At 36.5% G+C, this 27,717-nt stretch overlaps 1 protein-coding gene across 1 annotated transcript in view; it reads right to left on the bottom strand.

Annotated features, from left to right (window-relative positions):
- The window catches only part of PRKN (parkin RBR E3 ubiquitin protein ligase), a gene marked incomplete at both ends in the record, with an annotated part of 562,188 nt that extends 540,071 nt beyond the window's left edge, over window positions 1-22,117 (bottom strand). Inside the window, 2 exon segments of the mRNA XM_079550324.1 lie at window positions 16,199-16,362; window positions 22,093-22,117. Of these exon segments, the coding sequence (XP_079406450.1) occupies window positions 16,199-16,362; window positions 22,093-22,117 (189 nt within the window).
- Window positions 22,118-27,717: the final 5,600 nt, after the last annotated feature.

Raw genomic sequence — 27,717 nt, 5'->3', positions numbered from 1 at the left:
TTATTCTGAACAATCGTGTTTTCTTATAGATGCATTTCAAATAACTATTTGGGAAAATACTGTTCACAGATAATTTCACATTAGCTAGATCTAGAGAATACTGATTTTTTTTTTTCATCGTCCTTTGCTATCTGACAAAGCCTAGAATAAGACAAGGTATTACATTCTGAAGTTTGATTACATATCATCATCTCCTGAAAACCATTAGTAATTGAAAATCAGCATAAAAGAGAAGGAAGAGGAAATGATTGCTTCCAATTTCAAACAATGCAACTCCTACATAAAAGCTTTGTTTGTCCTGTTCACAAAGAATTTGAACACCATTAGTTTCTGAAACATGAAAAGAATCCAAATTGAAACAAGTAACATTCATTTTATTTGGACGTGCTAAACAGGAAGCATTAGAACAAAACCAGTACATTTTATGAATAACAATATGAAATGCCCTACTTTTTTTTTCCTTATGGTAATACTTCTATAAAAACCACACAAGAACAGTTACCCTAAAGAACGCTGACTAAAAAGTTTTCCTAATTCATACCTTCTAGATTTTGCAAAGGGGCCTTGTATATCACACTTGCTAATAAAATTAAGTATTAAACTCTTATATTTTTGCTTAAACATACTCATTATCATTGTGTCATTATTGTATGCATCAAGCCTATTTCACTTATTTCTCACTTGTTCCTTTTCTTTTTCTATAGTTACTGGGATTCCAACTGTTTAACAGATCATGCAGCTGCCTCCCAATAGACTACATCTTATCTTCCACTTCTACAGGAGCTCCCTAGCAAAAATATAAGAACGTATTCAAGTATCTTGGAAAACATTTTGACAATCTTCATACAGATTCCAAAATTGTTCAAAATTTGGAAAAAAAATGTAAGAGATGTACTTAAGATAAACACTGCAAATAATAACCCCCAGTAAACATTAGTAGCTTGCAAAGATCCCTGCTCAAATCTTCCAAATACCTTCCACAGGGCAAATAAAACAGTTTCTTTGGGGCTAATGTTCTATGAGAAAATAGAAAAAACTAGACAATATTTTAAGTACTACACAACCAACAGGCTTTACAGTATGTAGAAAATACTCGTGGCAATGCAGCTTATTAAATTGCCTTGAAACTTAAAACCAAATGAACTACACACTACTATGCTCAGAAAATTATTTCCTATATAATGTCCAGGAAACACAAATCTTTTTGAAAGAATGGCACCTATAATATAATAATTATGTGAAATTGAAACAATCACATCTGCAGCTGCAAATAAATCAATTGTACAATTATATGTCAATATATTTTTTCTGCAACACTTTACAATGACATGCTTTCTGTATTTCCTTACTATTGTACAAGAAACTGACCAACAGTTAATCTTCAGTGCAAACTTCTGCTACTCATGACTTAGGGCAGACTGGAAATACTGAATTAAGTAGAACGGGCCATAGAATATGTCAGTCCAAATGTAACATTGAATCATAACACAAATAAGGATGAATTTAAGAAAAAATGCTTGGGCTTTTTTAAGGGACAGATTTCTAGATATTTCAGCTTCCATAATTATGCTAGGTTTAACAAATGCTAAGAGTATAAGCTGCCATTCTGAACTCACACACTTAAATTTTAGCATCCTTTCACGTGTAGTTGATAAAAATTTTATTTAGGGATATCCTTTCTAAAACCAACAACTCAACGTTTAGTCAGAGATATAACCACACCTCATCATAAACATTATCTGTAACATCAGACTAAGCTTTACATGTTTTCTAGACCTCTTTTCACCCCTCATTTTCTGATATGAAGTTCGCAGAATATCCATTGAAAAAATCAAACTGTTTACAAATCATTTACTTCACATGTTCCTGGTAGAAGAGTGAGAAGACATTGAAACAAATCCTGTAATCAAACAAAAACACCTATCCCCTTTATTAATGGCTAAATTACCAATTTGGAGGGAGCTGAGAACACAACAGTTTAATATCTGGGGGAAAGAGTGGATATTAAATTCCTGAAGTATCAATAGAATTTAACACATACCACAAACAAGTTACAATATGAGGAATAAAAAAAATATAAGTATGGATTAATGTTACTATAAGTACATTGTTTCATTTCTTTAGAAGTTGAGTAATGTTGATTCAAGAATGCATATGAGCAAGTGAAAGAACAAACTTCAGAAAAAAATTACAAAGAGCCAAACTTGTCTTGAAGAGTATCTTCTACTGTAAGAATATGTTGTATTAATATCATCTGTCTTTGAACTTGCCTGGAAATTTTTGAGAAAAACAGTTTTGAAGATGGTAAACAAAGCAGTCCCTCTTCACAAAAGCCGTTTTCACTAAGGAATGGTTATGTCTGTGCCAGCAAAGAACACTGCCTAGCACAAGCAAGTCTACACAGCAAAACTACTGATTGTGAGGAATACAGCATCCATAAAAATCAGCACTTTAGAAAGGTTTTCTGACTAGCCTCAGTCAGATTCTATAGACGCAGTGCTAGCAAGCAGTTAGGGTGCATCTCCTTTTTCAAACGAAAAAGGAAATCTATTTTCATGCATTCTAACTCTGCACAGCACAGTGAATGAAGATGAGTGCATTCCTTATTCAGGTTAAAATACTACTGTCAAGAACAATCTGCCTATTGTGTCCTGGCCTACATACCTGTCTTCAGCTGGATACTCAGAAGAAACCTTATTTCTATATTCACTCTCACTTTGTATCTGGTTTATATCGTCTGCTAATCTAGGGGATTGTTAAATTTTGCAAATTCAGAGCAAAAATCAGCTCTATATTCTCTTACACAACTACCCTGAGATACCACAGTCAGCATCAGTAGGACAGCCCTGAGTTGCAGAATGAAATCAGCAGGTTCTACTGCATGATGTTAGAGATAGAAATGAAAACATTTGTCTGGCAACTGATACATCTACACCAAAATGAGTAAAGTAGCCTTCCACAATGTCATCACTGGCTGGGTAGATCATAGGGAGAGCAGTGGATGCTGTGTATCTTGATTTCAACAAGGCATTTGGCACTGTCTCCCAGATCCTTGCAATGATGCTTAGGAAGTGGGAGTGACAAAGAGAAAGCACCAGGAGCATCTCACTTATGAGGTAAGGCTGAGAGACCTGTGTCTGTTCAGTATGGAGAGGACAGGGAAGGGATCTGTTCAATGTTTATAAATATCTAAAGTGCAAGAGGCAATTGGATTAGTCCAGACTCTTTTCAATGGTGTATAGTAATAGGATAAGAAGCAATGGCCAAAACCTGAAACATAAGAAGTTCCACACATGTATGTGGAAGAACTTCCACACACTTAGGGTGACAGAACACTAGAACAGGATGCCCAGAGAGAATGTGAAGTCTCCTCTGGAGACATTCAAGATCTGTCTGGGTGTCTACTTGTGCAAACTAGTCCAGAAATCTACTTTAGCAAGGGGTTGGATTTGATCTATTGAAGTCCCTTCCAACACCTGCAATTCTATGATTCTTCATGAAATTCCATTAACCTTGCAATTTCTTTATTTTCAACCTTCAAAACATCCTAGTCATACAAATGAATCAAAACTGAGTTATAGGAGGACTCTGGCACTTACCTCTGACAGAAGTATGAAAGTAAAGGCCATAGAAAGAGTCAACTTCTGGCCGTATTATCTGACCAATATTACCGTCTAAAATAAGCATCATAATGCATATCATCATCACTAATACACGCATTTGCTTTCCTGTTTTATTTTTTCCTCAAAACAAATTCTTGAAAATAAACTGAGATTAAGCTTTAGTCACTATCTCCCCAAGATAATGCATGGTAAAATACAACTTTCCCCACTCAACCATAAATGAAAACTACTAGATAAAAGAGAGAAGAGCACAGCACTCCTTCCACAGGACATTCTGTTTAAAATATAAGCATACATGCAGCACTTATTTTTCTCCTTATTATTGTGTAATTAATTGCAGAAGAGTTAAAGTATAGAACAAAGCAAAATATTATAGCCCACAGTTCTAAACAGAAGCTTGACAAAAAAAGAATGCAAGATTCATTCACATTAACTCAACCTCAGATTGGGTGTTCCTGAAAGGCTGGCCACTGAGACTTCAGACCACCAGCCTAAGCTCAGTACTGAGTGGAATCCTGACAGCAAACACTTTCAGGATTGACCTAAAATAAATAAATAAATAAAATGTCTAAACAGGGAGTAAATAAGTAGTGTGACCAGAAAGAGTACATTTTTTCTAATGCAATCAATACTTCTTGACTACACAATAAAGAACCCACACAATAATACTACTATAAGTCCAGTTTAATGACAATAGTAATAAAGGCGTAATAACAGACAAGCATAAGAAAGCAGCTTCACTGGCAGACTCATAATAGCAGTTTGCAGTGTTTCTTGCAGCTCATACGCAGCAGGATGAAAAGCTGGAAGTGAATTAATACACAGTGTATTCAAATCAAATCACATGAATGTAAATATGTCAGTGAAGAGTTCATAATTACTATAAAAAACTTCTACCAAAATGTAACTACATATCACAGACTACTTATCAGCTTGGCACAGCCAAAAAGATAATTCCTTTAAGCTATGCTTTAGTCAATAAAAAAGAAGTTGTTTTCTTCAAAATAACAAAGTTACAGTCCAGTGAGGATTAATGAGTCACAGGTACATCAAAATACACACTTCAGCCACTTCTCTATAATGTACTGAAGACAGGACGCGACAATCCTTCAGCCCAAAGGCCTCATACATTGTTCTTACTAGGCATCTGCAGCAATTGAACAGATCAATATGATGGTAAGATCATTACAACAAAGGTGTGACGACAGAAGGACCAGCACAATAAAAGGAGTTATCAAGGAAGGGAAGAAGATTGCTCACCCATATCAGAAGATTCCAGGTTTGCAGGGGTAAGCTTCACCAACGAGGGATCTCCAGAAAGAGATCCTTCCCCAGTGGCAGTCAGCCCTTAAATGAGGTCTAAGAGAGGCGCAGCCAGGCTCCACCCCTCCAGTCACACAGCTGAATTGCCTTCACCTGTGCTCCCAGGGCTGACCGGGGGCCTTTGCTCAGGTGCTCAATCAGTGGTTCAGGCAGTGACTGAAGAGTTACCATACAGCATCATTTGAAATGCCAGCATGCCAATGCCATTTTTAAAAAAAGAACTGAGTTAAGCTACCACAAAGTGTCCAGTGACACTAACAAACCTAAGTAGTATGCCTTCTCATTCTAGGAAAGTTTATCTCTCTCTCATATCCTCTCTTTTCTAAACTCAGTGTGCCTTCTCTCATGTAGATATCCTAGTGTTGACTGATAGTACCTGATACAGCATCACAGAATTGCAGATCATAGAGGCTGGAAGAGACCTCTGGGGATCATCAGGTGTGAACCCTTGATGCAGCAGGTTCCCTACCGCAGGTTATGCGGGAAAGTACAACTTTAAAGCTGTGGATTCTGGCCTTACTGTGAGCTAGTGTATATCCTGCAGGGCTGTTACTGCTTTCTGCTGCTAGAAAGATTAGCTTTAACTATAAATACACAACACAATATAGCACAATAAACTACCTTACAGTAGGGGTAGCATATCTACCAATGCATGGAAACAATAGAACACATGACAGTTTCCATAAATGAGAACTAAGTTTTATATTCCATCCGAAAGTTCTCTCAAGTTCTATATTCCATTTATTTATCAGTAGCAATTTTTTCTCTCTCTTTTTTTTTTTTTAATAGCCCACAAGAATCTACAAAGTCAATACTTCATTTTAATAGGAAAATAGCTTTTCTGAGAGATTTGAATTATGTCAGGAGATAAGTAATTCATAGACTACTTTACAACTGGCATACATATACTAAAAGACACATGGAGATTAAATCCTGTGGCTACTTGAGGTATGAACCCATCATGCAGTGCTAAAAGTCAGCAATGCATCAATCCTTCAGAGAAACAGGAGAGTGAACTTCCATTTGCATTCACTTAAATAGATGAGATCAGCAATGAATTCCATCAGAAACAAACACTTCTGGGGATGCTGTTTTTATTACCTCTGCAGTGATAAAGGGTGGCATTTACGGAATTGTCCTCTGAAAAGGAAGTTCACAAATCATTGCAGGCACATAGTATAGGTATTAATACAGTAATGTGTTACTGCATCCAGCTTCTCCACTCTCCTGAGATCCAAATTAGCACTCTTAATTCTAATTCCTAATAAGTATAAGTGCTTACCTGGCTTATAAAGCCTACACTTCTGGCTGTTAATCTTTCCCAACAATTAACATTTGCTGGTTCAACTTCCTCAAATTTTGCCTTCTATAAGGTGTTGAAAAGTACATTCAATTGTGCATTCTGTAATTCTTCAGTTGCCATGATGGATTATAAAACAGTAATTACCATTAGCTGCCTTTATTGTAAATGGTAACATTGAGTATTTTGAGCTGTTCGGTTTTTTTTTTTTTGTTTTTTGTTTTTTTTTTTCCCCCCTATACTTTAAAAAGTGTGCTAAATGAAGGACTAGCCTTTTGAATTTTTTGAAGAGATCTTCATTTTGCACATGATAATTCTTTACTCTCATTCAATGCGATGATTAATAATCACATAGATAACTCAGTAGGTCTTTCATTAAAGGTAGATTTCTACACATAGATTTCCATCGTACTACTTTTGAAGGCAATAACACATGCTCTTATTTTAGGTGCCATGCCTTGAACATAATTCTTTACATTCTCCTCCATTCTCCTTTACATTTGCATTGCTCTGGCTTTCTTTCCCAGTAGGAGGATCTCAGATGCATCCTGAATCCTGCTGTATCAGAATTTCTTTAGTTGATCACCTAATCTCACTCAGTTAATGAATGCCATCAAAGTAAAACATAACCCTCTCTGTCAAACCTTTCAGGTCTACCTAAACACTGTTTATCTAAAATTCCGTTCTTTTCTACCCTTCTGAAACTCAGTCTGGAATGCTTACATCAGCACAGCATACATTTTTACATGTATTGTTTCTTCATCATTCTTCATTATTCTGTTGCTTCGTTGCATCAATTCTTCTCATTCTTTTTCATACCTAATATTCCCAGCAAATGTTCAGTATTCTAAATACATGAAAAATTTATACTGAGAAAACTAAAAAAAGTTTGCATTACTATTTCCTGCCCAGAAACAAGAATTACAGAAATATTACATTAAAATTCCATTATTAAAAACACAAGAACCTCAATACATTCAGAAGAAAGGCACCATAGTTTTCACCGTTAATGAAGAAAAACAGAACACTTTAAAAAAGAATAAGATTTCCAATAACAAATAAATTAAAACAGCCAATTGGTTACGAGTTGTCCTTATTCTCGTTGAGAGATTTTTACTGTATTAAGTTTAGATTATAAAGTATTGTATTAAGTTTAAGATTATATAATTCTTATAATAGAAACATTAGGATGTTTTTAAAATGGTTGATTTTTTCTCTCTCGGGGCTCAAACACAACACATGCTTAGGCTGTAGTAATAAGCACACTGCTATAACATAAGTGATAAACAAAGACCCAAAATCACTGTCTAAGGAAATGAAAATAATGCAGGAGTAAAGTTATACAATGTTGGTTAAAAAATAAAGTAGTTATTTTTTCCTGTACTTAAACATACTTGCATACAATTATCTGTTTTGTACTGACAATATGCTACATACTGTGAAAGATACAAACAAACAGACTGCAAAGTTAAATATGCAAAAGTAATGCAGTAAAAATATGTTTATTGGATAATATGGAATGAGCTGTATAAGAAACAAATCCAAAAGTCAGAGCTTTGGTATATCAAGCATACCTAATATACAACAATAAAACTTTTATATGCTTCCATCATGCTGTTTTATGTCAAATAGTTAATATGGGAAAACTGTGTTAGAAATTTTTTTGAAGCTTAAAGATGTTTATTATTGGTATCACTTATTTATCTCACATCTCCCACTGCCTGGCAGTGGGTGCTGGAGGGTGCTTTCCTAGCCGTTCCAAGCTTTTCAGGTTTGACTCGGTCCCGGGAACACACTCTCTCTCTTTCTCTCTCTCTCTGATTTATTAATCTCAATTTCAATTAAATTGTATTATATTTTGTTATCTTGTATTCCAATATTATAGTAAAATAAGTTTTCCTCCTTAGATTGTTGCCGCTGTTCTTTTCCTCCCTTCCTTCCTTCCCATTTTTGTGGGACTGGGGTGGGTGGGGAGGGCGGGGGCCTGTTGCCCCTGTCATGGACATAGATTGATTTAGTCAACTCTGTGACAGCATGAAGTCCAGTATGTCAGAAGATTACCTGGCTATTTTCCTGCCATGAACAGAGCTGTCTGAAATGAGATGATCCCAAAAGACCCTCCCACTATCTGCAGAAACCTTGGAGTTCTATAGCCTCTTGCTCTTGCAGTTTCTTGTTTAGATACGAGATCAGAAAACAAGGAGGTCAACAGTTAGTACAGAAACATGTCATCCAATATGAGTCACAATTCAGAAATGTCAGCTCATTAGCAGATGGAGCTGATCTACAAGACAACTTTTCTTCTTTTACTGCATGCACCAGGAAACAAAGATTAAAAAGAACAATTAGTTTTGTAAGTGGGTTTAAAGAATATTGGATGGAAACAAGGTTTTAAAGAGCTGGAATTGATTGGGAATGACAGAAACAGAAGCAGGAAAAATAACATGAACTGTGGGAAACCAATACTAACAAAATAAATAGAAGCAAGGAAAACACTGATCAGTTCATTCAGGAATACTACTAACTAGGAAGCTTCCTTGTACAGTAAGTATTTTGGTTGGGGAGAAGGAAAGAGCCATGTGCAGGCTCCAGGAAAATAGACAGTAAAACATTCACCAAACCAATAGAGCCAATGTTTTACACAAAGAAAAAACTGCTCTGGATATGAAGAAAATGGTAATTATTTCATTTCTGGGATAGGTACTCCATTTACTTAATCTAAATAAGGAGAGAAAATTGCTCTATTGGTCTGCTCATTACTGATTTCTATTTATTATCTAACAGTTCAAATTCATTTCTTCATCGTGCTTTTATAGTTCATAAGAGTAAATTTATGCAGGGTTATGCTAATGAAATATATATATATATGTATAAAATTACATACCTAACTTCACTTCAGTAACTTCTACAGTAATCTCTATTTTTCCTCTTTAAACCTGTCTTAGCATTATTTTTTCCAGTTATGACCAATGTTATTTCCTTTAACAGGGCATTTGAAGTCATTATGCAGCAACACTTTTTCGCCATTTTAAAATAAATTATTTTTAAAAATCAAAGCTCCTTGCAGAAAGAGATTAATTTATGATGAAAACTCTAATCAGCTATGACACAAATTTCCCTTTTACATTTTCAATTAACAAATGAGAAAGCTTGAAAAACAGAAATAGAAGGAAATCAGTATCATTTTCTAAATATTTATGTGACCCTGACAATTAGAAATATGAATGTATTACAGATGATTAAGACTAAAGAAAAGATAATATAAGAGCAAGGGACTACAACCCCTATTTCTACTGAGGAAATATATTTCCATTGGTATGTTATCTGCTATTTACCAACATTATTTACAACATTAAAGTTACTTCTCTTCCTCGCAGTGGAAACAGCAATGTGTAAAACAAGCCATGTTCCAGACTGCCATGTAGATTTCTATGAAAGCAGCATGCAAGCTTTTGTTCAACACTGTTAAAAGCATATAGTACTTAATGGTAGTGACTGTGTTAAAAAATAGCGTTCTGTAGTTGAGAACTTACTCTTATCAAATGCTGTTATCGGGTTCTTCATGCAGTTGCCATAGAAATAAATACAAGTCATTACTTTCATTACTTTCAGAGCAACCTCAGAGCAAAACATTCCATTTTCATTTTGTTTTAAGGAGAATTAAAATAGTTGTCAATTCTTTTTCATACTTTAGTTAGGAATTAAGAAGTATGGAGCTACTTTGAATCTTTTCTGTTAATGTAGTCTATCAGCATAATTAATGGCACTTTTGAGGAAAACAGAGGAAGAAAGGACACGTCCTTCTTACTCTTGAACTTCTGCTAATTGAACTGTAGTTTTTAGTAATGACGTGTAATAAACTAAATACTTTTTCAAGAAAGTAATCTAGAATGGTGACGAAATTAAGTGAGCTGACCTTTCTTCTCCTGTCACGATTTACAAAATCAAATTATTACCCACTGCCACCACCACAATAACTCCAGCTTTTTGAAGTTTTATTTCTTAAAGATTTCCACTCCAGTAATCACAGCAGGTTCAGAATGGAAAGTGTACAGTAATGTAACCATAAGAATTAGATTATACCCATAGCAAGATAGAAAGATTCTAAAACTGCACAACTAATGCAAGTATCAAGGTAGAAAACAAAATTATCATAATTAAAGTATCCTTTTAAGATAATTTCATTCTTAAAAACTATATCTTCTGAAAAGCTTCAGTAGTTTATCAGAGGAGTTTCCTATCAACACATTGTATTTAGGGCAACTACTATTGCAGTTTGTCTAAGTCTCACGAAAATCAACTGCTCTTTCAGATACACATTTCATAAAATTCATGTAATGACCCTCATGTAGCCAGTTTTAACTGCTTGAGAGAAATGAAGAAAAATTGAAAAAAAAAAAAAATAGCCTCCCATCTGCAATCTTTCTCACATGAAAATAGTAACAAGGATGGCTGGCTGGACACTATGAAAATTAATCCCATAGATTTCAAACTGACCGAAACAATGTCACCAGCAATGCTATTCCACAAACCACGAACCATATTTAATGAACAAGACAGAATTAATCTAGTTATTCAAATCTTAATACTTCTAGACATTAAATACAAGCTCCTGAAGAGAGCACTTTTGTGTGATACTATGCATTCAAAAACATGTCATACTTCCTTCTCTATAATCAGCAGAACAACCAAAGCAGTGTCAGAAGACTCCAGAAGATACCAGCAAGTCCATCCTAGATGCCTTGAGTCTTTCAAATGTGTTCCATTTACCTTCCACAGTTAACCTAACTATTTGAAATTATTTTCTCTCTTATTTGGCTGTAAGTCTGAATATATCCCATATTGCCCTATTTTCAGGAAAAGCTTCCTGTCAAAAGAATAGAAAAGCAGTGCATTTAAATGCAGAATGGAAATACATTACAAGGCTAAAAGGTCAATTTTAATGTACTCAGAGGTTGCTTTGTTGAAACAATTAAAAAGCCATGTATCCTCTTGAAAAGGCATGGAAAATTTGTACATCTGAGCTGGACCTGACAATTTCAAAACACAGATGGCTATTGGTATTTTCCACATTCCTGATGGACAAGAGTAAGGCATATAAATAACAGTGTGATCCACCACAAATTTTGGACTCTGTTCTCACAAAAAGTCACGGTCTGCAGCTGTCAAAAGAATGCAGGAGTGATCAGTACTGTTATCTACTCATTTAGCAAAGTCCATATTATCCTGAAACATGGATGGCACGTCAAGATTTCCTTTACTACTACATTTTCTGGTTTGAAGTAGCACAAGTTCTCTCTTTCAGCTTTACAAGAGAAGATCCGCAGGCTGATCAGATTGACTGAAGATACACACACACAAAATCATTTCCTCTGAATTCCACATAGGAATGTGGATGATAGGATAGGATGATTAACTCAGGGAGAATGCTGAGAGCAAATCTCTCCAACCAGCATTTACATATACAAATGTTGGCTTCATTGTATTCTATAAGCCTCCAACCTGCCTAATATAGAGGATGTTCTTTGAATGATTTGGCATCTTATACACACAGAACTGCAGGGTGCAAAAAAGTGCACAGCTACTTCTGTATTTCAAGATGTGAGTTAAATTCCTAATGTTCATGGGTTTATAACTAACATCAAGCACAAGGTTTTTTGTTGGTTAGGGACATATTTTGCACTTATGTCACCAAGTTTCTGCTTTATACTTTCAGTAAACTGAAGTCAAGAAATCTAAAAAGTACTGGAAGCTCTATTACACTGAGTTGAGCTTTGCAGCAAGAAAGTTGCCATACGCCTAGTTGCATAAGGCCTTTCCAAAATATGCAGCACTCCATTTTTCACATACCCGTCTCTGCTAAGCAAATTGTTTTGAAGGATATCTACTGATATCCACTGTCACAAGGAGCTCTGCCTGGCTTCAAGCTTTTCACACAACAGCACTAGATAGGGCTTTCAGTAGAGCCAGGTGCTCTCTGTATTGACCTCTACTGCCTACCATTCAGAAGCTGTTCTACAACAAAGCATATCCTTTCCAAACCACTGTCAAAATTCAGCACACTACAATTATTTATAGCGCCATTTCCATAGAATCATAGAATAGCCTGGGTATTTCCCCCCAACATTTCTCTTTTTCTATCTTCTGTAGAGGTTATCATCCATGTTTCATTCCCTTTTACTCATTTTCAGTTATGCTCACCAACTTGCACACCAAAAGTTATTAATACTTCTAGTCATCAAAATTTTTCGTTTTGAACACATGTATAAATAACATCCATGCAGATGCTTTCCTAATGTTTGTAGTTCAAGACAAATTCACAAGAAACATATGACCCATGGCTTGAGACTATGCTCCTGCCAAATATAAGTCCTCTCTGACTTGGAAGCTTCCGCAGTAAAGCACGTGCTAAAGCCAACTAGTCTATCATATCCTCAGCCTTCGCTGTCTCAGAGAAATGTATTTTCCATATTTACCTGACAGAAGAAAAACCATTCAAAAGAAATGGCTCCAGATTGGGAAACAGAAGACTAAATTCTATCCCTACTTTACTGAATTTGAACAAGCTATGAATTCTCCTCAAGCTATTTGTGTATAAATTATGCCACGCAAGGAACCTCTCTCACTTGCCATTTGCAAAGTTTTTCTACACAAGTGGATTTTGATTTCTCCCAGAAAACACAATCCTACATTAATGTAATGCCACTTCTATTATTAACATTAGTAAATTTCAAATAAGTGCACTGAGTAATATTGAGCATCAATATATATATATATTGCTTCCAGAAAGCTCAATTGATTTGCTATTCTGGGAGGCAACAGCAGTATTTCAGTAAGCAGCAGTCATTTCTCATTAAAATATTTCAGTCCCTGATACCCAGCCATCTTCTGTTTATTCCTTTGGTGAATTAGCTGTGATTGAGTTCTTCTTTTGCCCTTATGATTGACATAAAAACTCTTACCAGTGTTCTCGTATACCCATAATAGCCTTCTGAAACAATTCCTACTTTGAGTATATATTAATTAATTACTTCTATTCATTCCAAAGTGAACTGTAATCAGCAGGGAGCTCTTCATCATTCTTCAGAATATTTAGCACTCTTAAAGTGACACCATTTGCTGTGCTTTTATGAAGCAGCTTATTGCTCTAATTCCTTCTTATGAGATCCAAATTTCGCAAGTCTCATTCTTCACCCAGTCATTACCAATCTTTTCTTAGCACAGCTCTAATTTCACTACTTGCCCCTTTGTCACTAGCAAAGATACTGATCTCCCTTGTGTACAGTTGAATCATTGTCTAATCTTTCTCTTTTTTCAAGGACAAAACACCAATCTGTGCTACCAAATTAAATGTCTTCACACATTTCACTTCTATCATTCCTAGATATTTTGTACTATTGTTGTTATCAAATTTTTCATTTATATCAAGATCTTAAGTTGGCATTTTCTTCCTTATACTTATTTCTCTCTAATATTTGTCCAGTCAGCCTTCATTTCTCTTCTACAGCATTCAGCTACCATGAAAGATTTTTCCACTCTCTCCAAACAGGAAAACAAATGTAGCTTTCACATTTTCAGTTGTGTTCTGTATCACCTGCCTGAGATCCCACAGTAGCTGTCAAGCCAAATCTAGCAGTTCTGCAAGCTGTGAAACCAGTAAACTTTGTTACCCTGGAATATTTCTTATATCCCTGCCCCACACTCCTATGATTATCCCAGCTTTTCTCTTGTCCTCTATGATCTTATCATCTAGTAGTAGTTCTCATGCCAAACCTCTAAATTCTCCCATAGTATCCTGGGTAAGTAAGCGCAAAAGTAATTTATAAAACATGAAAGGAAAAAATGGTCTAATTAGAAATTCTAAGCTACCATAAAATAAAAGATTTAGCTGTGTACAAGTGTATGTTGAGTTTTCTTAACCTGCTTGCAAATCATTAGGTCTAGAAAACAACTGCTATTAATTTTCTGATACGTGATGTTAACTCTGAAATTACAGCTCCAACATGAATACCAGCAGTTAGTATTTCACTAGCACACAAGTTTTACTAGCACTTAGCTGCTTCTGCAAAAAGCCCCAAATTGCCTTCTGCAGGAAAACTCAGATATATCAAACCATCTACCATTCTTCTTGTGTTGACAATATCTACAATGAATAGATAAAAACAACTAAAATAATTAAATACCAAGAATAAAAATCTTGATGTGCTGATGTTGATATTAATCACTGGATTATGTAAGGCACCTAAATACACAAGTATGGATTATGTCACCTGAAACCACTATTTTACATCCTGCTTTAGAAACAGAAAGTCACAGCAATGAACATAGATCCGGTTTATAAATAAGTCTTGGCAACACTTGATGATTCTGGTATTCCTATTAAATAAATTAAGCAAATAGTCAGCAGGCTCATCTATCCAGAAAGCACGTTTTAATTTGCATGGCAAAGCATCGTATGTTGGAAATGACAGAAAATTTGTTTAAAAGTGAAAAACTTGATTTTTATGTCTGTGACATAAAAAAGCAGTAGCACCAATATCTACAGCTGCTCAGGAAACACTAGGTGGTTCAGAAACTTAGGACAAAATAACACAGACACTTAGATCTAGGAACTGGCATTTGACAACTTCTACAATTTGTTTTTTATTCTTATAGGTGAAAAAATAAACAAAAATATAAGTGAAACATACTGCAGTTTACACTACGAATATATGCATGAACACTATCTACAGGTTATGCATTGCAGACTGACAACAATTCATATTTCTTCCCCCCCCCCCCCCCCCCCAAATACCCTAACACCTTTTGCAAAATAGTAAGTATCTTAACCACAGAGAAACAGGACGGGTCATTAACACAGTAGTGACCTTCTGTACCCAGACTTAGCATCCATTTTAATTGCAGAAATACTTCTGAAACATGACTGCCAATTAATATGAATTAATTTTGCCTGTGAGGAACCTTTTATATAATCACCTGCAGTAGTAAAGATCGTCTGTTATTTTTGATACAACTGCAGAAGGATAGCAGTTTCATTAAGTCAGTAAATTCAAGTCCACTCTATTCAAAGGCCTTTAGGTTTCCCTATGTTCCTAAATGTCTTAGATGTGTGATCTTATGCTAACTCCTTACTGAATGTAGTCTGAAATTCACATTCACCACTCACAGAATAAATAAAAAAACATTGATAAAGCAACTGTGGCAGTGCTGAGAAGAGTAGCAAAGAGAACAAGGAAGAGAAAATTGAACCCAAATTTCCATGCTTACTACAGCTCATCACAGATGAACAATTCTGCACCTATTGAACTGAACAGCTACCTAACCTTGAGGAGCTGAAATTCAGATACCCACTTATAGCCATTCTTCCACATTCCTTGTTGCTCTTAGCTTCACACATTTATGGGCTTGGTGGTTTGGAGCACACTCCCGTGGGCTTTTTAGAACAAGAACCATCACTTCAGCACTGCGTTCACTTGCGTGTGGCATGCGGCAGCATTCACAACAGCAGCAGCAGCCCTGTAGCTATCCTCCAGGGGTCACAATTGGGTTACAAATTCTACAGAATGTGCTGACCGTGCAACCTGATCTCAAGCAATTTATTCACATCTTTCTTCATTAAGATTCAAATGGAATAAGTATAATAAAAATTGAACAGATACAGAAATTGTGCATGGCTTGCTTCTATAGTCAGTAAACATTTATTCACTAGGCACAGCTCTCTCTCATACTCTCTCTCTCAGATTCTCTCTCTTTCCCTATCCTTCCTGCTTGCTGTTTTAATGCATAATTAAGAAGGTCAGAATTAATGAAGCAGTGTGGAGTAAAGTTCAAGGAATCCCCAGGCACTATTTATTCTATTAGATCTCAGGAATGAATGTCAGATTGGCAGCATTAGAGGCAGAAGCAGCAGAGCTGGCAGCAGTCCAGGAGCAAAGCTACCACAGAGGCTTACCTGCAGCGTTAAGTCGTTGCTGAGCTCTCTCCCTGCAAAAATCACCCGCAGCTGGTCAGCTGGAACTCCCTGTCGCTGCGCAACTGCCTCCTTCAGCTGGAGGATGCTGGCATCCAACCCAAGCTCCACTGGGAAGCCATGGCTGGAGTTGAACCTGACAAACACTGAAAAAGAGAAGACACCTTTTAAAGCAAACATTTCTCACTGCCTATCTGTACTAGAGTGACTACGAGAGGCTTATTTGTCAATTTCAGAGAGCACTGACTATTTTAAGAGAAAAGCTACTAATACTGCTGTGTATCATTTGGAAAAGAGGAACCGTATGGGATTTCCCATCACAGAATAGTTAGTGACCAATAAACAAAAGCCATGTGCTTCCCCCAGCAATGCTATAGATTGAAGAGAATGATCAGAACCAAAAGGGACCCACATCCAGGCAGCAGTCCAAGCAATCAATAATTTGTGGAACAGATTTTTGATCCACAACTAACCTTAGCAGACACAGGGCACATACACTTTCTGTGCCCTTTGTGCTCTTCCCTGCTGCATGTAACAAATAGATACAGAAAATTGAGTTTTAAAGCTAAGATATATTAAATAATACTAGGAAAAACAATTCACTGCTACACAGTAGATCACGGTCACATGAATTGGTTCCCCACAGATATAATTCTACGGAAGATAATGATGGAGAGAAAAATCACACGCTAGCAGAAATGTTTGGAAGTCTTGTATTACACTGTGGTCTTTTCAGAGTTCGCTAAAACATCTGCAGTACATAATTCCTGCCGACATGTTCCTTCAGTGCAGGAAATCACTACCACACTCGCCATATCATTTTTAGAGCTGCAGAGAGTGGTTTATATATCCTGAGAAACCTGGCAAATAAACTCATGAGCTTACAGCCATTCAGCTGGCAGAGTTGTTTTTCACAAGGGTGCTGAATGTGCTCATTGAGCCCATGACCAGGGGAACGACTACAAGAACTACGCAACAGGAAAAGCTTGACACCTCCATACAGTCACTGAAGCTGCATGAACAGTACACTCAACCCCAGTGGGCTGATTCAGCCAATAAATAGCTTCACTGGCAGAAAGCAGAGGGATTAGGAAAAAGTAATATAAAACAATAAAAATCATTTGTATCAATTTGTCACTGGATACCTGACATCCGAACTGCTTAGGTATTGACTGCAATAACCATCCCTGTTAAAGATTTTCCATTCACACTGCAATGTTTTAACTGAAGATGTACTCCTTTGAATTTTTTATGACTGACAGAAGCATGAATTCAAAAGTGCTCATACAGTTTGAGGAAAACTATTTTTAAACTGACAACAGGATCAGTGATTGTCCAAACACAAAGTCTACCTGACTACTGTAAAGGAGGCAAATGCTCTAAGAGCATGTGAATGTAGTTGAGAATGATGCCAATTTTTTTGCTGAGCAATGAACGTGGTAAATACTTGCAATTTCACATCTTTAATATAGATTTTTCTGTTTCTGGATAACCATTAAGGGCATATACCAATATATATATATTTTACTCAACATTTTGAGTTTTGCACTTGAAAGTATTCTCTAAATTTACTAAAATACAGGATAGGATTGCATAATGCTGTGTAAGGAGGAGTGCAGTACATATGCCCTGCAATGTGTTACACAGTCTCTTGCAGTACATCTTGTTACTGGGCTTGATTTCTATATAAAGACATTCTGGAAATAACTGAAATGCACAATTATATTTGGATTTTTCAGAAAAGTGAGTGGATTTTGAATTTTATTTTGATTGCAGTTTGAAAAGTAAAGGGCAAAATAGAAGACAAATGTAGTTCCAACTGTTGAACACTTCCCACATTCCCTGGAACGCTCAAAATGCTCAACTATGAGTAACATTATATTGACAGCAAAATATGTAGTTAAAACAATTGGGAACATAATTCATTTATCTGCTAAGATGGGACTATCCACATGCACATATATATACATATATAAACAGATACACTCACATGCACACCTAGCATCTACGTGCACTTCCAAGGAATTAGTCCTATCTAGCAAATAATGCTCTTTTTCTTAGTCTTATGAAAATCAATGTCTTAGCTCTGCAAATGAAACATGCTGGTAAGAGGGAAGGACATGATAAAGTAGCAAAAAAGCGATGGAGAATTTAAATGAGTTTTAAAGTACTACTCTCTTTCCAAGGACAGATACATTCAACACACTTATTGCATGCTGCAGCAGAATTGCCAGATCACAACCCAAACCCTTTCCCCATGCATGTCTTCATTCATCACTAAGAGGAACAGTCTCCCCCCCTTCCAACACATACAAGAAAGCAGAGCATTCATCTCACAATTCTAATACAAGCATATTTTCCCAGCAAAATGCTCTGCTGTATGTTTTGCACCAGGTCTAGCAGTTGCAGACTGACAGATGTACATACAACAAAGTTAACCATGACTTCGTGAATTAAGTCATTGCTGAACCATGATACCTGGCTGCATTAGGACTCCTTTATCATTGCAATTGTAAAGTAAAAGCAATGTAAGCCAGCTTCACAGCAAAAAGAGCATGAACAAGTAGTAAGGAGCAACTCATTTAGCTAGGCTATTTTGGTTGCCTCTGATAATTTGTAAATTACCTTCACCTTACAAATGATTTTATGATGTAGTCACACACAGATAGCAACACAGTAATCAAACATAAACAGCGTCTATAAAACCTCATCCTTAGTGAGGTTATTTCTCTCCTTAGCAAAGGATAAAGTGTCTCACAGAAGCATCTTTAATTCTAGTTAGCACTAAATGAATATGATAAAGAGTTTAAAAGTGTTCCTTGATTAGTAACTCAAATTTTTATATTTGATTTGTTTCATATCCACTTTAGATAAAAATCATGATTGGCCTTTATTCAGACAGCCATTTATGACAGAGCCATATGGGAGTATTCATAATTACTGTATTTGTACCTGCTATCAGTTTTGTACAAAATCACGAATAGCATGGAAGGGATGAATGGGGACTGGGCATTCACTTCTGCTGTAAGATTTAGAGGACATAAAGCTGAGCTGGTAGGAGCTAGATTCAAATCAGACAAAACAAGATATTTCCTCATCTCATGCCAGAGAAGTGGTAAATGCAAAATGCATAGCTTAGACTCAATGGGAGAAATTGGTACATGGCATAGGCAGCTCAGGAAATTCTTTACTGAAGAGCGTAACGTATGCTAGTACAAAATAGTTTGCACATAGGTTTTCAGCTTAGAGGCCTACATCTTCAAGTTACATGCTAAGCCAAAGAGGAATGTACCACTGCAAGGCCAGTAAAATAAACAGATACCAGAAAAAGCCTCCCTTCCCCACTTTTAGGGGAATATTCGTGAGATGTGAGAATATCAGCTTTCTGCATCCTCTTTTTTGAGGCTTCTGGTTATGGTCACTGTTGCAGACAATAATATGTTGTATTAAAAAGACTCTGAAATAGTATGACAACTCTCCTGTAGGTGTCACGGATTTGCATTTACAGACACAATGCTCACAGAAAGCAGTACTGAGTGAAATCTAGGAAGCAAACAGATTAAGTCTTCTCTATTCTCTACCTCTTTCCCACTACCAAGTAATCCAAACCCAAACAGGAACCCACCTACCACACTTCTTTTTGCCAGAACTACTTGTGCACATGTAGTTACTTCCCTGTATTTCACAGTGTAAAAGTTTAAATTCAGCAATTCTCACAGTAACCTAATTTTGTTCTATGAAGCATGCCTCCTAATCCAAAAGACAAGCTAAATTTGTCCAGTAAATTATTTCCTGTGAATGATTCACTCAGTTCTACTACATCCAAACTCTTTTTAAGTTCAAGGAATGCATAGCTAACTAACCGAGCACTGCAATTATGCTGGCACTTCCTTTAAAAGTCTCTCAAAAACACTATTTGCCTAGCTATTTTTGTCCTGATTCAGTGGCTGCTTGTGTCAGCACAAAGCATCCATGAACTTCCTTGATACAGAACTGAGCCACATTCGTGTTTCATTTTAAATACACACACACTGTTCTTTAATGTGCTTGTGAATGTGTAAGAGTATTCAAACTCTACATATTTCCAGCTACAGCTTTCTTATGTTACAGCTTTCTGCTCCAGTAAAAGTATTACGTTAAAAAACGTAGCATATACTCCTGCTGCTTTTAAATTGCCTACCCTGTGGAAGAATAGGCCTATGTTTTTGCAAAGCAGGGAGTTCAATGGCATTTGCAAGGGGGTCAGAGAAACCTAAGTAGGGCTTATAAAACTTCTGCAATCATTTTAAGACTGTAAGAGGGACTGCAAGGTGGGGAACACAAAAGTGAGATTCCATTCTTGATATTTATTCTCATTTGAGCTCCCCAAGAAATTTAACACATTTTTCTTAATGCCTCTACATTCTGTTAGATACTAGAAGCAGAACCTGACAGCTAAAGAGTCACTAACAGGAGCACATGCTAAATGTGGCAGCTGTTATACTTGACTAAGAAAGAAGTTTTCTAAGCATAGTTTTGGGATGTTTTTTGTTTTTTTTTCCAGTAGAGGACAGAGGATTACCAACATTTAAATTGCAGCTGTTGTACATATCTGTAAAATTTTTATCCATATTACAATTGGAACTGATAGAAACGATTAGTTCCACATATAAAAGACGACCAGAAATCCAGAAGAAAGCATACGTATCCAGCTACATGTAAAAATTAAACAAAAATACAGACTTCCAAGAGCTACTACAAATAAAACCAGGCAAAAACCTCAAGGAAATAAAAGTTGTCACAGCACCAGCCACAGTTAACCCAATTATATGTGATACTGCCACCTGTACTACTGTAAAAAAGGGAACGAAGCCAGCTTCACCAGAGAAAGGAAAAAATAAGAGAATTACAGAATCACCAGTGTTGGAAAAGACCTCCAAGATCATTTAATTTGGCTTCTCTTCTTCCACCAATATTTTCCCATTAAACCATGTCAACGTTAAACCACGTACAACAACTAAAAATTTCTTGAACACGTCCAGGAATGGTAACTCCACCACCTCCCTGAGAACCACATTTCAGAGCCTGATCACTATTTCAAAGAGAGTAAGTTTCTCTTAATACCCAATCTGAACCTCCATAGCACAACTTCAGGCCATTCCCTCTAGTACTCTGCTAAAGAGGGTTAATCCCTGCAGTTTTTACAGGTCTAGCATTGGAATTTCTTAGGGTTTTTTATATTTAGTTTTCTTGGATTTTACTCCTTTTCTTTTCGTATTCCAGTACCATCACAATCACTTTAAAATTTGTTTTAGAAGAGGCCCAAATTACATCATAGATCAATCACAAAGCATTCCATTTCAAGAGTGCATTCTGTAGTCTGTCTTCCTCAAGCACCTACCCAAATAACCTGTTTCAAAGAAAAATAGTCACCTTTACAGCAGATAAATATGCTCCACTCTTTAACAGAGCCTCACCTTTAAGTGGTGACCTAATCTACTTCTTCTTTGCTTTCAAACCATAGGCATATTCCTGCTCCCCTTTCTATTTATTTTCCCCAAACCAATATTCCCGACTTCAAAATTGCTACAACAGCAATAACAGACCTGCAAGCACGATTACTCTACAAAACAGCTCAAGGAAATACTTATCTGGGCCCTGGGTGCACAGCTAACCCCAACTTCTCCCTTCCTTATGCTGACCGTGTTCAAACCCCCACTCCCACCCCCTTGAGCTGTCAGCCTGTACCCCAGAAACAGTAGCAGTGTCCTTGCTCAGACCAAGTCATTGCTAATTCCACCTCAGCTTTCAGACAGACAGACAGACAGGACCTGACCTGGTACCCTGCCCTCGTGGATCCCTAGGCTGCCACTCACAACATGCTCAGCCTCACTCACCTCCACCTGAAGCTCTCCACTGCATTACCCCCATGGAGCAGCCCCACTCTGGCTACTCCTAGGATAAGCCACAAAATAATAAAAGAAAGACAAAAACTCTTAAGTCATAGCAGATCCAGGGGAGGTGCCTCAAGTTCTAAACCAAGGTGCAAGAGATACAGGTGGGAGGTGTTTCTTGATCAAGATGTAATTGGGACCAGCTGGATGTGGGCAGGGCTACGCTTGCACAAGGAGCTACCCTTGCTACTCCTGGCACAGCTGAGCAATCTAAGGCCTTGGTACAAAGAAAGGTACCTTTTGATTGCTAAGGCTGCAGCTGTTACATTCAGCCTGGCTTTGTTGTCAGCTTCTGTTCTCATCTGAAATTTTTTTTGTGTCATTTCCAAAACTCTTGGCATGTGAACTATTGGGAAGAGGGTGGAATGCAGGGGATTTGGCAGACAGCTCAGCAAAATGGTATCTGCTCAGCTAAAGATCCACCTGAAAATGCTAGGCTGTCTCCTGGGCTGACAGTGCTTCTGTGAAGCAGGACTGACTGTGGCTAGCAGCCCTTAGCTACCATTCTGCTGTACAGCCAAGCACCAGAGCTCTTACAAAGCCCAAGTGCTGGGTATGGACACTGCATTGTTGTGTGCCTCTACAGCACTTGGCTTCTTACCTTCTCATGCTACTGCCTGCCTCCTTGGTATGAATGGAGCACAATGGCTGCAGCTTAAATTCAAAGCTCCCTGCAGTTTGCTGAGACTTCATAGTTGGCAGAATGCTGAATGCAATGATGGCTTTTAAGTCATTTTAATATGTCCCTGCCTTTTAGCATTTGAAAAACGTGTTTTATTCCAAAATGTACATCACTTTTAATAGCTTGAAATTCACCCTAATGGTCCTTTTAGTCTGACAGGTTTAAGTCAAATTCTCTAATTCTCAAAAATATACCCCTAATTGTCAGATAAAAATCCCAAGCAAGTACTCTAGCTTTAGCAAAACTGTCTTAGATATTTGCTGTTATGACAATTAGAATTAACCCTTTATGTTGAGATGTATAAATCAATGGGTTTTCTAAGAAACTTCCAATTATATGATAGAAATGCACATCCCATTTTTCTTCTGACTTACAGAGGAAGAAAAAAAAACCAAAATGGCTCCTATAGCTAAGCTTGAGGATTTGCCACATTGCAAAGATAATTTTCTTCTTTCTGAGTTTTTCAGAGCTCTTCCTCTCTTTTTTAACACCTACTTTTGCTATCTACCTCACAAGTAAATAATCTTACATTAAATACTTCTAAGTCCCTGCCACAAGAAAATACACGGCAACCACTATTGTCAGGCATAAACATATGACCTGAATTGACTGCCAAAAATAGTCTGTCATTCCTACTGTAAAACTGCTGGTTTGCTAGAAAAAAGAAACACATTTCAAATACCCCAGTGTTGCATCAAAATTGTATGAACTCAGCATATTAGCTGAACAAAGACCTTTATTGTACCTATTCAAAATACACTCTGTACTGTAATTCATAATCACTTCATAATATTAAATGTATCAAACTGGTGTGTGCAGAGATACATATGTACATTTAATATATATACGTGTGTATAGAATCTCCATTTCTGAATTTTATAATTTTTGTACAGAGTAAAATCCTTCACTGAGAAGCAGATATGAACTTGCTGAGTAGGATGTAAATTGGAATTCCAGTAGTCAGTGAACAAACAAATGCTTACTGGCCACAGGAATCACATACTGTTACAAATAAGAAAAACTCCAAATCATAAGAAATGTCTAAATACAGTAGGAGTCCTCAGAGTAATAAATTGTGATGTGTATAGAACATCAGCTGAGTACAGCGGAATAAAAAACATTGCAGATACTGCACAAGACTTTGCTTCATGGTTGGTTGTGGGGTTTCCGTAGTTTGTTTGTTTGTTTGTTTTTAATTCAACTCTAAGCACAGCTAAAGTCTATTTTCTGTGCATATATATTACAGATGTGCACACCAAATAGTGAAGATCATGTAGAGCTACGTTGTAACACAACTTAAAGGTATGTTCTCTGCCATACAAGGATCATTAAACCACTAAACCTAGTTTAAGCCGTAACTTTCCAGGAAAAGCACATTTACATTAGCAAATGTAATGCACTGAAGCCAAAAGTTTTGTAAGTGTGTTTCATTTCATGAGCATTAAAGAAAATGATCTAAAATACTTTTGACATCTGCATAAATTAAATGCAAAAAACCAGCTGAGTTACAAAGATGGTATGAATCACTTTTTCTTTACTGAAGTGAAAGCTTATTTAAAACAATTTTTAAGTTATCACTTTCTTTTTTCTTAGATAAAATTTTCCCCAAATAAATGGAAACTCACAGTTTTCATTAATAATATATGAAGTTAAAATTTTTGAACAAGGGAAAAAATAAATCTACATTTGATTACATGTGATTTTCTGTAGATGTTGCATATTCTGCCTTACACTGGAAAAGCAGTGGGAGGCAGTAGGTGCAGCATCATCTAACCTTTGACAACAGGTAACAGTGCTACTAAGATATATCTGTGTACCACAGTACTGCATGTTCTTTTGCAAAAATCTTGTTTTGTACGCCTTATTTCCATAAGTGGAAGACACAAATTCACCATCATTACTGAGGTATCCGAAGAAAATGCAATTTAAAATAAGAGAATATATCTTAATTGTAAAAATAGACCAAGTGTTATGATTCACTTGGTACTGATCAAGTCTTTTAGCTCTCTAAAAGAAAAGATTGTAAGTCAATATTAAGTTATGCTTTTGGACTGTTCCTTTTGTCAGAAGAAATTATGCTGAAAGAGCTCGTTTAGTCTTCTATGGGATTTGCTCATTTATAAACCCATTTTGAGGTCTAAAATAACAGGCAGCCCTTTTTGCTGAAAGCAGTTTTTTCATTCTAACTATGAATATTCCTATAAGAAGATCCATTTCAATTTCATAAACAACTCAACACTTCTCAAGATTTCCTTTCTTTCTGATACAAACAGGCTCACAGCTGCAACCAATCACTTCTTGTGCCAGAAATTCTTGTGCATTTGTCAATTAGCTCTAAGGAAATCTCCTAGCACATAAGGCTCAGCTTATGATCAGGCAGGAAATTACGGTCTATTATGCAATTTTATTCTGGTCTGTGATTGACTGCACAGCAAAGGGCCACTCAGTGGCAGCCAGTGATACTTTCATAATTTCATAAAAGCAGATGGTGGAAATATGACACCAGCAGATCAGAAATACTGAATCTACTAGATAGTAAATGAAGTTTCTAGAAATAAAATTGAAGGATTTTAACATATAGTGTTCCTTTGCTGTGTATTGACATTACAAACTCTGTGGTGTTTTCAGATATAGTGGAAATTAGCAAAGTTCTGATCTGTTCCCTTCCACTCTATTTAGACATGGACCTGTTGGAACATACAATGAGAGTGTTGGATACATATACATACAGTGCGAGGCATTGGAACAAGTTGTCCAAAGAAGCTGGACATGCCCCATCCCTGGTAAAGGCCAGGCTGGATGTGGCTTTGGGCAACGTGAACTAGTGGGTGGCAACTCTGTCCACAGTAAGTAACTGGAACTGAATTATCTTTCAAACCAAACCTTTTTATGATTCCATGATTATTTACACGAGATTTGTAATTAAGTAATCAGTTTTTAGGAAAGTGAAATCAGAGCGAGAGAGGAGCAGATAGAAAAGGGAAACCAAAATGAGTTGTAAAAAAGAAAATAATGTCAAATGTCAAACCACACTATTTAGCTTTTGGAATTTTTGTAAATGAGAAATAATATTTCTCATAGTGGAGAAAAGAATTTTCATTTGCAACAAAATTACATGCAAAATACTTCGAGCCATTGTTTGTTTATGGTACCACATATGGTGGTAATTGCAAAATTGCAAATATTTATTGTCAAGTAGATGAAAGCCTTATTTCCTTTCTTGAAAAAAAAAAAATCCAGAAGACCCAGCACGTCTCATGATTTCTAGGTAATTGACATAAGTCACTTTAATAGGAGGGTTACTTCTTTAAATTTGCCAAAATAGAGTTATCTGGCTTTTTTTTTTTCTTTCCTGTGATTAATGTAATTGAAACAGCAGCAGCAATTAAACAGTTATACTATGTTAGTGAAGCAGTTTCATTGCCATGATAAATTACTTCTCTGAGGATATTACTTACAACAAGCAGAGGAACCTAAAGTGTATTAAATCAGATTAAAAAGGGAACTTTACCTTTCTGAAGCTAGCATTTTTATGTGCTTCTCACTCCTAAGCCTCAGTTCTTATTGAGAGGTAGGAAGAATTTATAAAATTATAAAGGTTTCTGATTTTCACAGGAAGTTATAGGAGCCTGGAGCTAAATCTAGGAAACTGGTGGATTTGGGATATCTTAAATCTTCAGTAGTGGTGCTCTGGCTTATCCATGAAATAATGTTAAACCCTTTCATCTAAAAAATAGTTAGGACTCAAGTAGGAATGTATGCCTTGTAAAAAAAAAGAGCAAACATACTGATTTAGCAAAGTGGCAAATCTTTGCTTGAAAAAGCAAGAAGGTCCAGGAGACTTCAGAAGCCTGAGGCCTGCATCCAGAAAACACTCACAAGATAACTGCTGACTAACACGTAAAAGATAACATGAAAAATATAGTAAAGAAATTCTGGGTCTTTTTACTGCCTAAACAAACCATGAACCTAGAGTTCAACTGATTTAATGGCTAATGATGATAATAATAACAATAATAATAATGCTTGCATAATACTTCAACAGACAATAACATTGCTCTCCACCTTACTACTTTGGAGATGCCATTAAAAGAAGGTAGGTCCAATGTAATATGTTACTATTTATGTTGCAGCTTTGGAGGAAGAGTTTTGCCTGAACAGGAAAATCTCAGGAGTCTGTATTATGAGAAAGGTTAAACACTGAAACAGATCTTTCTGGATTTAGAAAGCTTTCTGCGTACAACTCAGCTGGAAAGCTCATCAAACCAAGGAGGGGCATTAGCTTCCTATTCTACACTAATGGTACTGATGCAGGCCTAAGCACTAACACTCAATATCACTTGGTCTTACTCATAAAGGCTAGCCCTAATTGTTGGAGGAATGCTGCACCACTTTGCGCTCTTGTGAGAAACATAAGCACTTACACTAAAAGAAGTGCAAGGTGAAAAACACAATGCTAACTTCCAAAATAATAGAGGCTGAATATTTTTGAGTGGTATGCAAAGGAAGTAGATCAGTCTAGCTCCATATTCAGTTCACTAAATGAATGGTACTAAAAGTACTTTGTCACAAAATAATATAAAAAGAAAAGTCTTCTGATAATTTTGAGATTTCCATCAATTTTTTTTTTTTCTATTTAAGCACACAATTAAAAACTAGAGCATCAGAGAATAATTATGCAAGAAATCATTATTTTAAAGCTGGAACCAGAAGCAATACTGTTTATATAGTATGAAATATCCTGACCTCATGAACCACACTGCAGAAATACCTGATGATCAAGAGCCACAAGGTTCATTCCACATATGCTGGGGGGACTGATACAGTGGCTGCTCCATGGACGCTACCATCCAGAAGCAGGACATTACAGAGGCAGTGATCCCCAC

Source organism: Tetrao urogallus (assembly GCF_951394365.1).
Source record: "Tetrao urogallus genome assembly, chromosome: 2".
In the NCBI taxonomy this organism is placed as follows: domain Eukaryota; kingdom Metazoa; phylum Chordata; class Aves; order Galliformes; family Phasianidae; genus Tetrao; species Tetrao urogallus.
This window is presented reverse-complemented; position numbering and strand designations above follow the sequence as displayed.